The sequence below is a fragment of the Somniosus microcephalus genome, chromosome 9, assembly GCF_052327205.1.
Source record: "Somniosus microcephalus isolate GS21.2 chromosome 9, FLI_Smic_1.0, whole genome shotgun sequence".
NCBI classification, from domain to species: Eukaryota; Metazoa; Chordata; class Chondrichthyes; order Squaliformes; family Somniosidae; genus Somniosus; species Somniosus microcephalus.
Genome location: NC_140995.1, coordinates 98,115,457 through 98,128,020, shown reverse-complemented (window position 1 = coordinate 98,128,020; position 12,564 = coordinate 98,115,457). Strand labels below are relative to the sequence as shown.

General features: G+C 42.2%; 1 protein-coding gene across 2 annotated transcripts; it reads left to right on the top strand.

The window, feature by feature from the left end:
- Positions 1-265: 265 nt before the first annotated feature.
- osr1 (odd-skipped related transcription factor 1) lies at positions 266-10,045 on the top strand. 2 transcript variants are annotated; one of them, XM_085996878.1, is made up of 4 exons: positions 266-862; positions 7,643-8,339; positions 8,784-8,883; positions 9,229-10,045. In XM_085996878.1, exons 1-4 carry the CDS (start codon positions 748-750, stop codon positions 9,436-9,438), a joined length of 1,122 nt encoding a protein of 373 aa, XP_085853004.1. In that variant the 5' UTR covers positions 266-747; the 3' UTR covers positions 9,439-10,045. The 2 variants fall into 2 exon arrangements, with proteins under 2 accessions (XP_085853004.1, XP_085853003.1); XM_085996877.1 differs by adding an exon at positions 2,206-2,380 and having other exon boundaries at positions 781-862; positions 8,784-9,318.
- The last annotated feature ends 2,519 nt before the right edge of the window (positions 10,046-12,564 follow it).

Here is a 12,564-nt window from a genome sequence, read left to right as displayed (position 1 = left end):
CTCGGTGATTTCTTCTCACCATAACACCCTGTATCTAACTAACCACAGCAAAAAATCCCTTTCTTTTAAGTTCATTCATTGCTGTTGAATCGCTTTTTACAGATATCCCAATCTGCTGTGCTGACTCTCCTCATCTCACTTATAGTTTGGTGCGAAAAATAAACTGATGGTTTCTGCGGATTCTTAAAATAGCCCAGCTATCATCTGTTCAACCATCAAGGTCAGAATCTACTGTCTATTTCATTTCGATTGGTGGCCTGCGCGCGGGGGGTTTCTCTAGAAAGACGCTGCACATTTGCTTTGAATTAAGTTAATAAAAACAATATTAATGCATCGTTGTCCTAAGAGTTAGGAAACATTGATATTTTTACAGTTTTATTTTCGTCTCTTAAGCATGAAGCGGCGTAAAGATCCACAGCCCTTGTCTCCCCGGCGACGCTGTGAACTTTGTTGAAAGTTTATTGACTTTTGCTGTCAAAGAAGTTGGTGGGGCCGGCTGGCTGCGCAGTGCGCCTGCGCCGTTCGGGGATTTCTCTTAGGACTCGGTTGAAATAGGAGGTGGTTCGAGGGGTCTGGAGGAGTCAGTCTGTGATCGGCACCTCCATCCGAACACAAGGCAAGCGGCACCTCTGTCGTTCAAGGACCAGCTGACACGGTCCCGATCGCTCTTGCCTGGCACCATCACCCAACATCCCCCCCCCCATACCCAACCCTTCGCCGCCGCAGCGCCATCTCCGAGTTCAGAGCATGCCAACTTGGGTATGCGCTTGTGCCACAACCGCCGCCGCCACCTCCACATCTGCCATTAGTTCAAGCGAGAAAGCGGCGACACTCGCAGCGGCCGAGGAGTTCCCCGGTTCAGGTAATCACATCGCCTTTCTTTTCATTGATTTGTGATAAGGGGGAGGAAGGGAGGGGGAAGTGGCATGTCGGGCGCGAGGAGTTTCATTTTATTAAGCTGAAACTGACATGTTTCAGAGGCACTTTCATGTTCCAAATCAGACGCTGTCAATTAGACAAAATATAATTGCAGTCATTTTTTAATTTAAAAAAGCGAATCGTCCTAATTGCACGAGCAATTCTGGGAATCTAGATCCACTTTAGTGAATGTTTACACCTATGTGATGTGTTTGTGTAAAGTAAGTTAAACAAATCAATTGAAAGACCGAATGCCTGTATTGGTGTAGGAGCTTTACTGTACACGGGGCTGTGGGGATGCTTCTGCTGAAACTGGTTCAACTTGAACTAAGTATAATCAAACATTTGTACCCTGCGCTGAAACTGTGACTCCTCCCAAACGGCAGTGTACACAGTGGAGCCGGACTATTCCATCAGCGCTCTCTCAATCTCTGCGCTTGCTACACACGGAGCACGCTTATTTACACCCCAGGTTTCACTGGGTGCGCTAACGCAATGTTTACACACAACATAGAATGAAACTAACCGCGTTTTCTCTTTGCTGAGGTCTAGTTGCTATTTTTAGTTGGAAATTCTCTTCGCGCATTTTGATCAGTATCGCCCCAGACTTTGACATTTCCCGAAAGAACACGTGCAGTGATCCACAGACTGTATAAACACATGTGACCCACCTCCAGCACACCTGAACCCACTCGATCCCACCAGTTGTGGCAGTGGCTAAACCATGCGGGGCACCCGATCGAGTTATTCATGGAATCGGTTGTTTTCCCCCATCGCTATTTGGGAGTGACATTTGGTTTTACCCAACTCGTCCAACTGCAAACGCTCGGTGCTGTGGTGCAGTCCGAGGCGATCCGACCTCGAACAGCAGACTAGCGGAGCTGAAAGTCGAGTCCGGCTATTGTGTTGCTCCCAGCTGTTTCCGGTGCAGAGTGTAGTTTGGTCCTATTAATTTTAATGGGATGCATTTAATAAGGGGCTGCAGTGCGGGTAATGGGACTGTTATTAACAGGGTGAAACGCGCGGAGCACGATTCATTCCCAAACTGCCTTTGCTTTATTTCCACAAACTAAAGGTTCTAACGTGGGATTTCAGATGAACCGTTAACAATAAAATAAACCATTTAAAAAAAACAAGAGAAGGGGAATCTAGCTGAATTCCCGAAACGTACAAATAATCTCTAGTTCTTTTATTTCGTTTTAAATATACGGTGCTTGTATTTTAAGATAATGTAAAAATCTAATTGGTCAATAACGCAAATCATGTTTTTATTATACATTTTAAAAGACAAATGGTATTCTAACCCCTCGGCTCGGTGTTAGGACGGATAGGATGCCAGTTACTTCCCATCACACCGTCTCGGCGGCCTTTCACTCTGAAGACCACCGGTTGAATTTTCCGAAAGGCCCAAAATATTCACTCTCTTAAAAACACAAGATAGAAAAGAAAAACAAGCCGAATGGTAAGTTTGACGGCCCTTGGTGAACTTTAATCAGCAGTGCAGTGTAATCCGTGACAAGGGACGCGACCGTTTCTGTATAAAACACCCCCTCCCCGAAATGTGGCTGTAAAACAGCTGACTGCTGAAATCTGCCCAAGCAGTCTCCTTCGTTCTGTACCCAGACTGCACAATGGAATAAAACATTCCCAACCCCATTCCCCCCTGTTTAAAAGCCAAGCCATCCATAGTTTACATGTTGAAACTGTTTGTTTGTCTTACTCCGTGTATTAATCAACACTGCCAGCTGAAAAGTGCTCTGAGCTCTTCGATTCTCCAAACAGTGTACTCATTGTGATAGTGTGATAATCCGATGAATAATGATGCCCTCGAAGCATTTAGGACATAGATCTAAAAGCAAATACTGATTGAGATCTCGCAGCGCGCCCAACCTTCCAATATTCCCGCGTTCAATCGACAAATCCGGTTTTTTTCATGAGGCTGACACGGCGAGGGTGAAATTGCACGGGGCTGATATACGAGGCTGCGGCTCGACAGAGCTCTTGTATTAGTGAAGCGGGGCGGGCGGAAAAACGTGAAGGGAGAGAGATTCTAGACAGATGCACCCTTTCAAGTTTATGGTCCTATTTTGTAGGGTAAATTTATCTTGGCAGAATGAAGTTTGTTTCGATAGAATGTCAGTACACAAGTGGTCTGTTCTCAATTACTCAGCAACCAACCTTTGCTGTTTTAAAAAAGAACTGTGGTATTTTGTTGCGATCGAGGAGAGATAACGCGCCACATTCTGCTTTAAGATGAAGATAACGATCTGTTTAGATTAACGAGAATCCACGTCGGCTAGTCGGCGAGGAATAAACGGCATCCCTCACAAACGAATTTAGGCCAACGAAACTTTAAAGGCATTATTGCACTGTTGGATCCAGCGTTAGCGGGGAATGAAGAGCTGAGTGGGTTCCGGCTGCTTGGTTTCATTCTCTTGCAGGCCGAACAGTAATTGTCACCCGCTGCAATTGTTCATGGAGGTCTTCAGCAACAGATTTTGATTTGGGCAGGGAAATGTTCCAAGACACGAGGCTTCTTATCACATTGCGAGGGAGTCGAGCCATATTGTAACGTCTCTGCCTTTTCATTATCTCGCACCTATTGACGCTCAATCCCATTGAAAGCTCCGAATACCAGCCACACCTATTCGTTAACCTTATGGGCATTGCACCACAGAGTGGCTTGTAAAATGCTGCGCCGGTCCGTGCATTTCCCATCTTATTATTGTGTGTGTGTATCTGGAAGTATATGCTTGAACACCACAAGAGATTAAAGGCACGCAGGATCTGGCTGTTTATTGCACAATATGGTCTGAATAAAAGTAAATCGGTGAATCAGATACATGTAGGATCACGTTGATTAGCTTGCTTATATTTATCAATTATCTTTATGACTATAACGACCAAAATGCCGTGTGATTTTTTTAAATATATATAAATTGGAGCAAGTGCTGAAAGAAATCACCCTCCCATCCTTTACTGAAAGGCCCTGCTTCTTCCGGAGCTCTCCCCGATCTCAGAGTCTGTGCTCTTTCTCACGATGGCTTAATACAAGCAAGCAAACTGGTTTTATTTCAGATTTCCAGCATCTGCAGTATTTTCTTTTTGTACTAGCAAATTATCTTGATTCCCGGGCCCAGAGTGTTTGGAATTCAGTAAAATGAGCTACATTTGTTCTGATTATTTGCGCCTTTTCGAATATTTTGTGCTGAATTGTAGCGGTTTTATCCGTTTGACCGCTTGCCGAAGTTAAGGAATAGCCATTAATAAAAACGATGCCTATATAATGGTAAAATAAATGTGCTTGCTAGTGGATCAAGAGTTGTGCAATTATGCGGGTTTTGGATCTTTATTTTGGTATATATCAGATGTAATTAATATGTGAGCCAATTCGCTGTCCAGTAACAGGCGCGGTACACCTGCTGTGCTTAACTATTTGCAGGTCTCTTGAAAGTACATTTTAGAGCTCAGTTTAAAAAAATACTTCGGAAGTGTTGTGGTAAAAAAATCTGCACTTCAGTGCGATGCTGCATTGAACGGTGTATTTACATGGTTGTAACACACGAAGACCTGGATACTGTTTACTCACATGACAAGCAATGTCTTATGATGGTAGTTATATCAAATATAAGGTAATTTCAGGTTAGATATGATTTGCTTCTCCCAAGTAATTTAAATACTTGCCTCTCGTGGGTTAGTCGCATTATTAGCGACTACGGATTGAGATTGGTTAGATTGTTTCTGTAATGAATTCGTGCGGCAAACGAGGCATCTTCCGAGCGGCGCTGGCGGATATCTCCTCCTGTCCCGGACTTTGTGTTACTTGCTCATTTAAACTCTTTCATTTTCTCTAACGGGCTGAACTTCACTTGCCCATATAATCTTCTATTCTGCTTCTCTGGTTTCCTTGGTCACCAGTTCTCTCATCTAGAGTGAAAGTTTTAAAACAATACATTTCTATTTACTGTTAGGTATATATTTATACTATCTACATTCTGAAACATTATATATGGTTTCAGTGGGAATTACACTTCCGAATGTATTTGTTGACGCGGGAGATATGAGGCGATATTCTTTCTATTGGCCCCCAGAGACCGTACGCAAACGCTATTAAAAGCTAAGCCAATACACAATGTTCCCCGCTGCTTATCTCACCATTGCCGCAGATGCAAGTATATTTGAATGGAGATAAATTAAATGGATTTCAGTTGCATCGTAAAGAATCATCAATATCTGTATTAAATTGTAAAACTCAGTTTGGAAATTTTCCAATAAATTAAATGGGACATTTAAAAGGTTAGACTGTGTAAGGATCAGCGATCCAGTCCTCTTTCCTTGTACATTCCTTTTTATATACGACTGTAATGTAACAAATGAATTGAGGCACTATGATTTTTTGAATCATTTAAAGATGTCTCTGTTGATATCCCACCACACAGTAACACAGAAAAGCCCGTGATCAAATATATTCTAATACTCCTCTTGAAATGTTGTGACATTCAGAATCAAATGGAGACATTTGTAAAGAAATAAAAACAATGTATTTTGCCTTAATTAAAGCAAAGGACTGATATTTGTTGCACTATTAAATTAAAACACTTCCAAGCCTATATCAGGACCCACACTCGTTTGTTTACGTTTGTTTTTAATTGACCTTTTATATACTCACGACGACATTCTATAAAGTTTAATATATGTGATATGCTCCAAATATTTTAATAAGCCCGTTAATAAAGACCGTTAAATGACTGGTGTGCGGTAACATCGTTTGCCTCGATCCTGTTAACACTTTTGTGACAGTTGTAATAACCTAACGAGCTCGTTCCTTAGTTTCTGAATGCGGCAATCCAGTTAATGAAATAAAATTGCTCCTTTAATTTCAACCAATTACTGTAAGAACAAACGACACCGGATTGGTTGCGAGACTGAAGTATAGGTTAACATAATAGAACCTAATCAGCATCTAATATAATTACAGATACATAACCCAGCGCGGGACCGTCTTTCATCACACACACGCTGACAAATTACCCGTGACTAGTTGCACTGAGCGTTATCTGCCGTGACTGTTGAGAGTTAAAGGAGATTTCTGGTGTGACTTTTCTTACCAACACAAAAGGAAAGTCTCACCAATTAGCAAAGCCAATCTTAGCGAAATGTCACTTGTATTTTATTTCGGGTCATTGCATAGGAATTCCACATGATGTCAGTTCGCTTGGTTTGCCAATTCATTTCAAATGATTTATACCGATTACTGTTCTGGTTCCCTTGTGTGTTTCTTTTCTTTTTGGTTCTTGAAGTAAAATCTGAAGTGGTCGTTCATTGCTCGAGCGAATTAGCCGCTATGGTTATTTCAGCAATGTCCTCATTTGTTTGAAGTGAATACTATCTGTTGTCTTCTGAAAGTAAATCTGGAATAACTGACGGGATCTTTCTAATGATCCGAAGTAAGAGTCAATTACTTCTGCGCCATGACCATAAACCACTAAATCCCTGGTGATCTCAGGACCAGAAAATGGTCATTAGTTGCACCTCACCTTATTTTCCCAAATACAACAACGAGTGATTTGCACCGATTCATTTGTGTCAAATGTTTACAGTCACTATCGAGAAAACAAGAACAGCATATTAGCACCCGAAACACACAGAGATATCGAATCCCATTGGGTCCTGCAGGCTCCTCGGTAATTCGCATCTGAGATTGAACGTTAACCGCGTATTAATTCATATTTGCAGATTTAAGAAAAAAGTGAATTGATTTAAGAGTTAGAAATAAGGTTCTGTGGTGGATGGGCCCGTTTTACTTGACATTTGGCGCTACAATAGCAACAGGATTTCGATAATGTTACGAACTGTTGAACACAACACAAATGTGTCTCCTTCCGAGGTTGTCCCTTTGATGTCTAACCGCGGTTAAAGGTTACCACAAATAGCCGACCCGACCCATTGCCACGTGTTTCTTCTATTACTCCGATTGTTACATTGCTGGGACCAGCCGTAGGTTCCGGCGATGATAAATAGGGATTAATAACATTTTAAAAGTGATTTTTTAAAACTTTTATCTTTGACAAGTTTATTCTCCTTCAGATCGCACCTGCACGTTTCTTCTGTTTTCTTTTAGAAGAGGGTAAAGAGCTTTTTTTAAATAGTACAATCCCCAGTGTATCACACAGTATCATTAAGAGTGATCAGGTAATCCCCGCCAATTATAAACAAGAACACGGGACAAAAGTCAATCTCTGGGTCTTGGAGCTTGCACACAACCTTTCTACCTGTCGTCACTTTTATTGATGGCTCTTGTTAGGCTGAAGGTTGAAAATGTTTTCATTTTACCTCAGTTTAAGACCACAGCGGGGCACTTACTTGCCTTCCACAGTACTCCAGGAAGGGATAATAAATAAACAATGTTGCGGGTGGCGGTCGATTGGAATCGTCGTGTTTTACTGGTCTGGGCGTTCTGTGAGTCATGGAAAGCATCGAGTGCTCAGAAACAAGATGCAAGGTTGTGTTTGGGGAACATGTTTACACTGTGTTAATATGACATATGCATTTAACTGTTATATTGTTTATTCTTTATGTTACTTTACATATAGCCAGCGTTTAGGGGCGTGTGTGTGTTGAAGTGGAATATCTTATTGTTGTCGCTTCTGAGAATCAATTGAACTTTTGATAAGAATGAAAGTTAAGTCGTCACTCACTGAATGTGTTGCGTTTTTACACCAAGGTTTCTGCAAGTTGGCAAGGTCTACTGCAACCCGAGCACCAGCTGTGAGCACCATGGGCAGTAAGACTATTCCGGCTCCAGTGCCTATTCATCCATCGCTACAATTGGCGAACTACGCATTTCTCCAAGCTTCCAACGGCATCCCCACGCCTTCAGATCAGCTGCACAACCTCTATGGCTTCAGCACCCTGCACACTGTCCATCTCCATCAATGGACCCTGGGGTACCCTCCGATGCCTTTGCCCCGGTCATCCTTCTCCAAAGTACCTGCTGTTTCCGCTCTGGTGGACACTAGGTTTCAGCTGCCCACCATCCCCATCTTCCCTCACGTGTTCCAACCAAAACAAGAATCAAGCAATATTCCAAACAAGACAAGGCCCAGGTTTGACTTCGCCAATTTGGCCATTGCGGCTACCCAGGAGGACCACCCTAAGCTTGGACAAATAGACGGACAGTGTTCGCCTTCAGCCATTGGTTCCCTGCTAGATGCCACCAAGTTATCACCGGAAAGGAAGCCCACCAGGGGCAGATTGCCGTCCAAAACCAAAAAAGAATTTGTCTGTAAATTCTGTGGGAGGCACTTTACCAAATCTTACAATCTCTTGATACACGAAAGGACCCACACCGATGAACGGCCCTACACATGTGACATATGTCATAAGGCATTTAGGAGACAAGATCACCTCCGTGACCACAGGTAAGAGAACACTGTTTCACCGTGAAGGGTCCTGCACTCGCACAGTGTAATCCCCTTCTTTCAAACTCTGTTGTCACAATTGTTTGGTTATAACAGGATCCGGCTGGTTGGAGAGTCGGTTGCAAACAGTAGAGGACCTCAAACTTTGATACGAATCCATGATAATGACTATTGGTTCTAAGGAGTTTGCAACAATGAGTTAAGATTGTAATTTAAGTAGTTTAATTCCTCTTCCCAGAACTATATATGATTTATTTAACTGCTGAAGCCTTGCACTAAGATAAGCTTTTAAAAGGCTGAGTGCGAACAGTATTTGTGAAAACATGTAGATAAACTGCTTGTTAAAGGAGCTTATTATGTTGACTATAAACGCGCATTGCAACTGCTATTTAACAGCTCGGTTAATTTTAAAGACAAATAATGCATTATTTTGCTTTAATTTAGGTACATTCATTCCAAGGAAAAACCCTTCAAATGTCAAGAATGCGGTAAAGGATTTTGCCAGTCCAGAACATTAGCTGTTCACAAAACACTGCACGTGCAGGTAAAAGAGCTCAAAACCTCTAAGATAAAGTGCTGAGCATAGAACCTGCAAACAGCACTCAGAATGCAACGTTGATGAAAGCCTATAACGCGGACATATCTGTCAAATTTAGAAACAGCATAGACTATATCCATTCTGCTGCTGTTCTCTTCTGTTACTTTATTCCAATACAAACAGATTATCTGTGGGATTCTACTATGGGAAGACCTGTGTCGTTTTCTAAAAACCCTTGTTTCAGTAGATCCTCCCTTGAAACGAGGGCGGTTGAACTGTGTCGCCCTTCATGATGTCCTCCGCCGTGAACTTGGAGTTGGAAGGTGATGCTTTGTCTTCTGTGTTTAACAGGAATCTCCGCACAACTGCCCGACGTGTGGCAGAATGTTTAATCAGAGAAGCAACCTGAAAACCCATCTCCTTACTCACACTGACATAAAACCATACAACTGCCGTCAGTGTGCGAAGGTTTTCCGGAGGAACTGTGACCTGAGGCGCCACAGCCTCACCCACCACCCCAGGGACAACCCAGAACTCAAAAAAGCTGCAATATGTGGATAGAGACGTTATTTGAGTTAATCCGGTCTGGTTTTCCCTAAATTTAGGGTGTAGGATGGAATCATTACCAAACCTCAGCTAGAAGCCAAAAAAAAAACAGAGCGAGAGAAAGAATGTGGAGACTTTGTGATGTTTGAATGTATGAGGGACATCTGACTGATTGAGGGGCGGGTTGACCTGTATTTGGCAATGCAGGAATACAGGTGTAGTGTTGCTCCAACGCTTCAGCTTCTTGCGGTGAAAATCGACCGCTGCAAAAAAAGTGCCTCACTGGACCGCGGAGGGATGGGAAAGTGCATAGCAGTGCTTGCTTGTGAACTGCATTGCGTGAAATACTGCAGAAGTAGACTGAGCTCAGTGCTCAGCCCGTGTGAGTTGGAAACATGGCACACTGTGCATTAGAAAACAAAACAGAAAAAAAAACAAAAGAACACACAGTCATGCAAGTTCAGAACATTCGAAACGACATTCCATTCTGCGTGTTTTTAAACGCAAATTGTTCTTTGTAAATGTTTTTGGCACTTTACGCTGTTTTTTTTCACTATTTTCATGTATCACTGGATTTCTAACTTTTTAAACGAATAAATTGCCATTTCTTAGGCAGTGTTCAGTGCGCCTACCGTTCCTTTACTTCATCCAACAACACAAACGAGTTTTCTTTCACTGAAGGCCAGAGCGTGTTCTATTTCTGCCGTCTTGAGACTAGGAAGCAATTCGATAAAACATCAAATATAGGAAATCTATTCCCAAACCCAAACCTGCTCTCTTTAGAAAGAGATCGAATATTATATGTGGGCCACAGTCTATCACCTGTCCTCACCCATCGCCGTTACCTTTATTTATACAAGGCAGGCACTGCATCTTTGTAAGGCAATGTGGAAGATATTAGTTGATATTGTAAACCCCTTTTACGCTTCACTTAAGGGCAGTTGCCGATGAGCCGGCCTTTGTGTGTGGGGTTGGTTTACTTGCTGACACGACCAGAAATGTTATTCTTCGAGTTGAAAGCAACGGCTTTCTTTTTCTCCAACAAATTTCAGGTCACCGATTTAACACTGGCCTGACTAGGTGAGGCGAATGACCATGGGAAGATCGGAGCCCTTAGTGCAAGAGGCACTAAAATCCATACTGCCCAAAGAGTGTATTCTCATCTGTAAACCGACCTCACACACAAGCTTTGAGCGTCTGCATCGCTCGAGTGGTTCTGACCTGAGCTTCAGAACCCGGCAGCAACATTTAAAAAATAAAAAAGCAAAATTGCCCCTTTCCTGTAATGTTTTGTTTTGCATTTCAGCTTCAGGTAAAACAAAAAGTTCCTCTCCTCCTTTCCGTTCTTATTGTAGGAAAACAAAACAATTCCCGTTCTGTTCGCTGAAGAATTACACGGTGGATTATGTCGGTTCAAACATATTACAATTATTTTCACAGGGACTTTATTTGTTTTTATGTAATGATCACGCCTTATTATTGCAAGTTCAGTTTTATGCTTAATTTCTTGTAAAAAACCACACGGTCATTAACCGCTGGGTCACATTTTAACCCGCTGGGTAAAGTCGGTCCTGAGCTGCTGACGATTGCTGTGCTGTGGCCGAGTTAGGCCCCGGGGCTACGCTGGGCACGGCTGCCGGCAACCTGCAGGGAACAGGTTGTCACACACTGAACCAAAGATCAGCAACACACCTCAATCAGAAAGCTCCCTTACATTCACATGAACCCCACACTCATTGTGTGAAACTTCACAGTACACAGCAGGAGATCTGGAATAGCCCTGATCTTTTTTCTTTCACCCCCAACTACTGTACGGACGTGAGTTTTGTTGCTGTTGAGAAATCTACGTTGCATTTACTAGTTTTGAATCAGTAGTTGCAGTAAAGGTTCATTGAAGGGTCCACACCTGAAACGCCGGATTGTCTGTTTTCTGCACAAATGCTGTCGACTTGCTGAGTGTTTCCAGCACTTTCTTTTTTTGTTTCCGATTCCCAGCATCTACAGTTTGTATTTGCTTTTTAGTTCTCTGTTCACACTGCCTGGCTGGAACAACAATGTCTAGGCCTTGGCGAGAGCTCACCCAGCAATTAACGATTAAATGTTTAGTGAGGCAGTGGCCACATTCGCTACACGTTTACATTACCTGCAAGTAGGTTTAAAAAACATTGAAGAGTTCCAAAGAACCGTCAGGCAACTTTTTAACCTCATTTGACACCAAGTTGGAGTTACACTCCATGTGATGTTTGACCAAGTCACGAGATTATATCCTGCAGGGAGGCTCGCGTCACATCTTTCCAGATTCAGCTCTGCCCTGATTCCGGATTGATGTTGCAACTTTAGCACTGGTACCCAAAGCATAAACCACTTTGCAGTGACACTGAAGTTGTAGTGTAAACACACTCTTAGTTGGAGGGACAAGGCTCTTGAATGCAGGTTAAGAGAAGGATGAAAAGAGGAGTTAATCCATGAAGTATTGCTAAGCTTGGATTTTAAAAGCAGATTTTTTTTAAGTGGAAATACTGGAAATGTGAAAGTAAAACAAAAATTGCTGGAAATACACAGCCTCTGAATAGATAAAAAGGAGGCTGACATTTTGATGTAGATACTTTGTCAGAACTGAAATGTTAATTTTCCTTTCTCTTTTTAGCTGCTGATTGATCTGTTATGTATATCCAACATTTGCTGTTTTCATTTTGGGTTTTAAAAGCTTGTAGATTATATAAGAACATATTGCAACTACCTCTATTAAAAATAATCAATCTGTGTACACTTTGTGCTTATCAAGGTGAAATATATCAGCTGTGGGCGATGGAATGTTTTTTCCAGATTGAGCACTGGATGTTGGCATTAAACACTCTTCGGTCAATATAGTAGAGGCCAGATTCAGAGCTGCACTTATTGTCCCATCTGAGCAATGATCTGAAATCCCAGCATTAGAAGAACACCTCCTGTTATACCCAGTGCAATTTGTCTTTTCATTTCCCTTACCAATAATCACTGACAGCTATGAGTGAGATTGTTAATTTATCTGGGAGATTTCCTCTAATCACTATGTGTAGCAACATCATAAATGCATTCAAACAATTTGGTACACATAGCAACCAGAGCATTTATATTCTCTCAGTGCTAAATGCTGGACAG

Bases quoted from the DNA above. Each gene is read 5' to 3' on its own strand.
- osr1 (XM_085996878.1), top strand. From the start codon at position 748: ATGCCAACTTGGGTATGCGCTTGTGCCACAACCGCCGCCGCCACCTCC. The intron at 863-7,642 runs GTAATCACATCG...TTTTACACCAAG, and splicing joins CGAGGAGTTCCCCGGTTCAG to GTTTCTGCAAGTTGGCAAGG. The intron at 8,884-9,228 runs GTAAAAGAGCTC...TGTGTTTAACAG, and splicing joins ACAAAACACTGCACGTGCAG to GAATCTCCGCACAACTGCCC.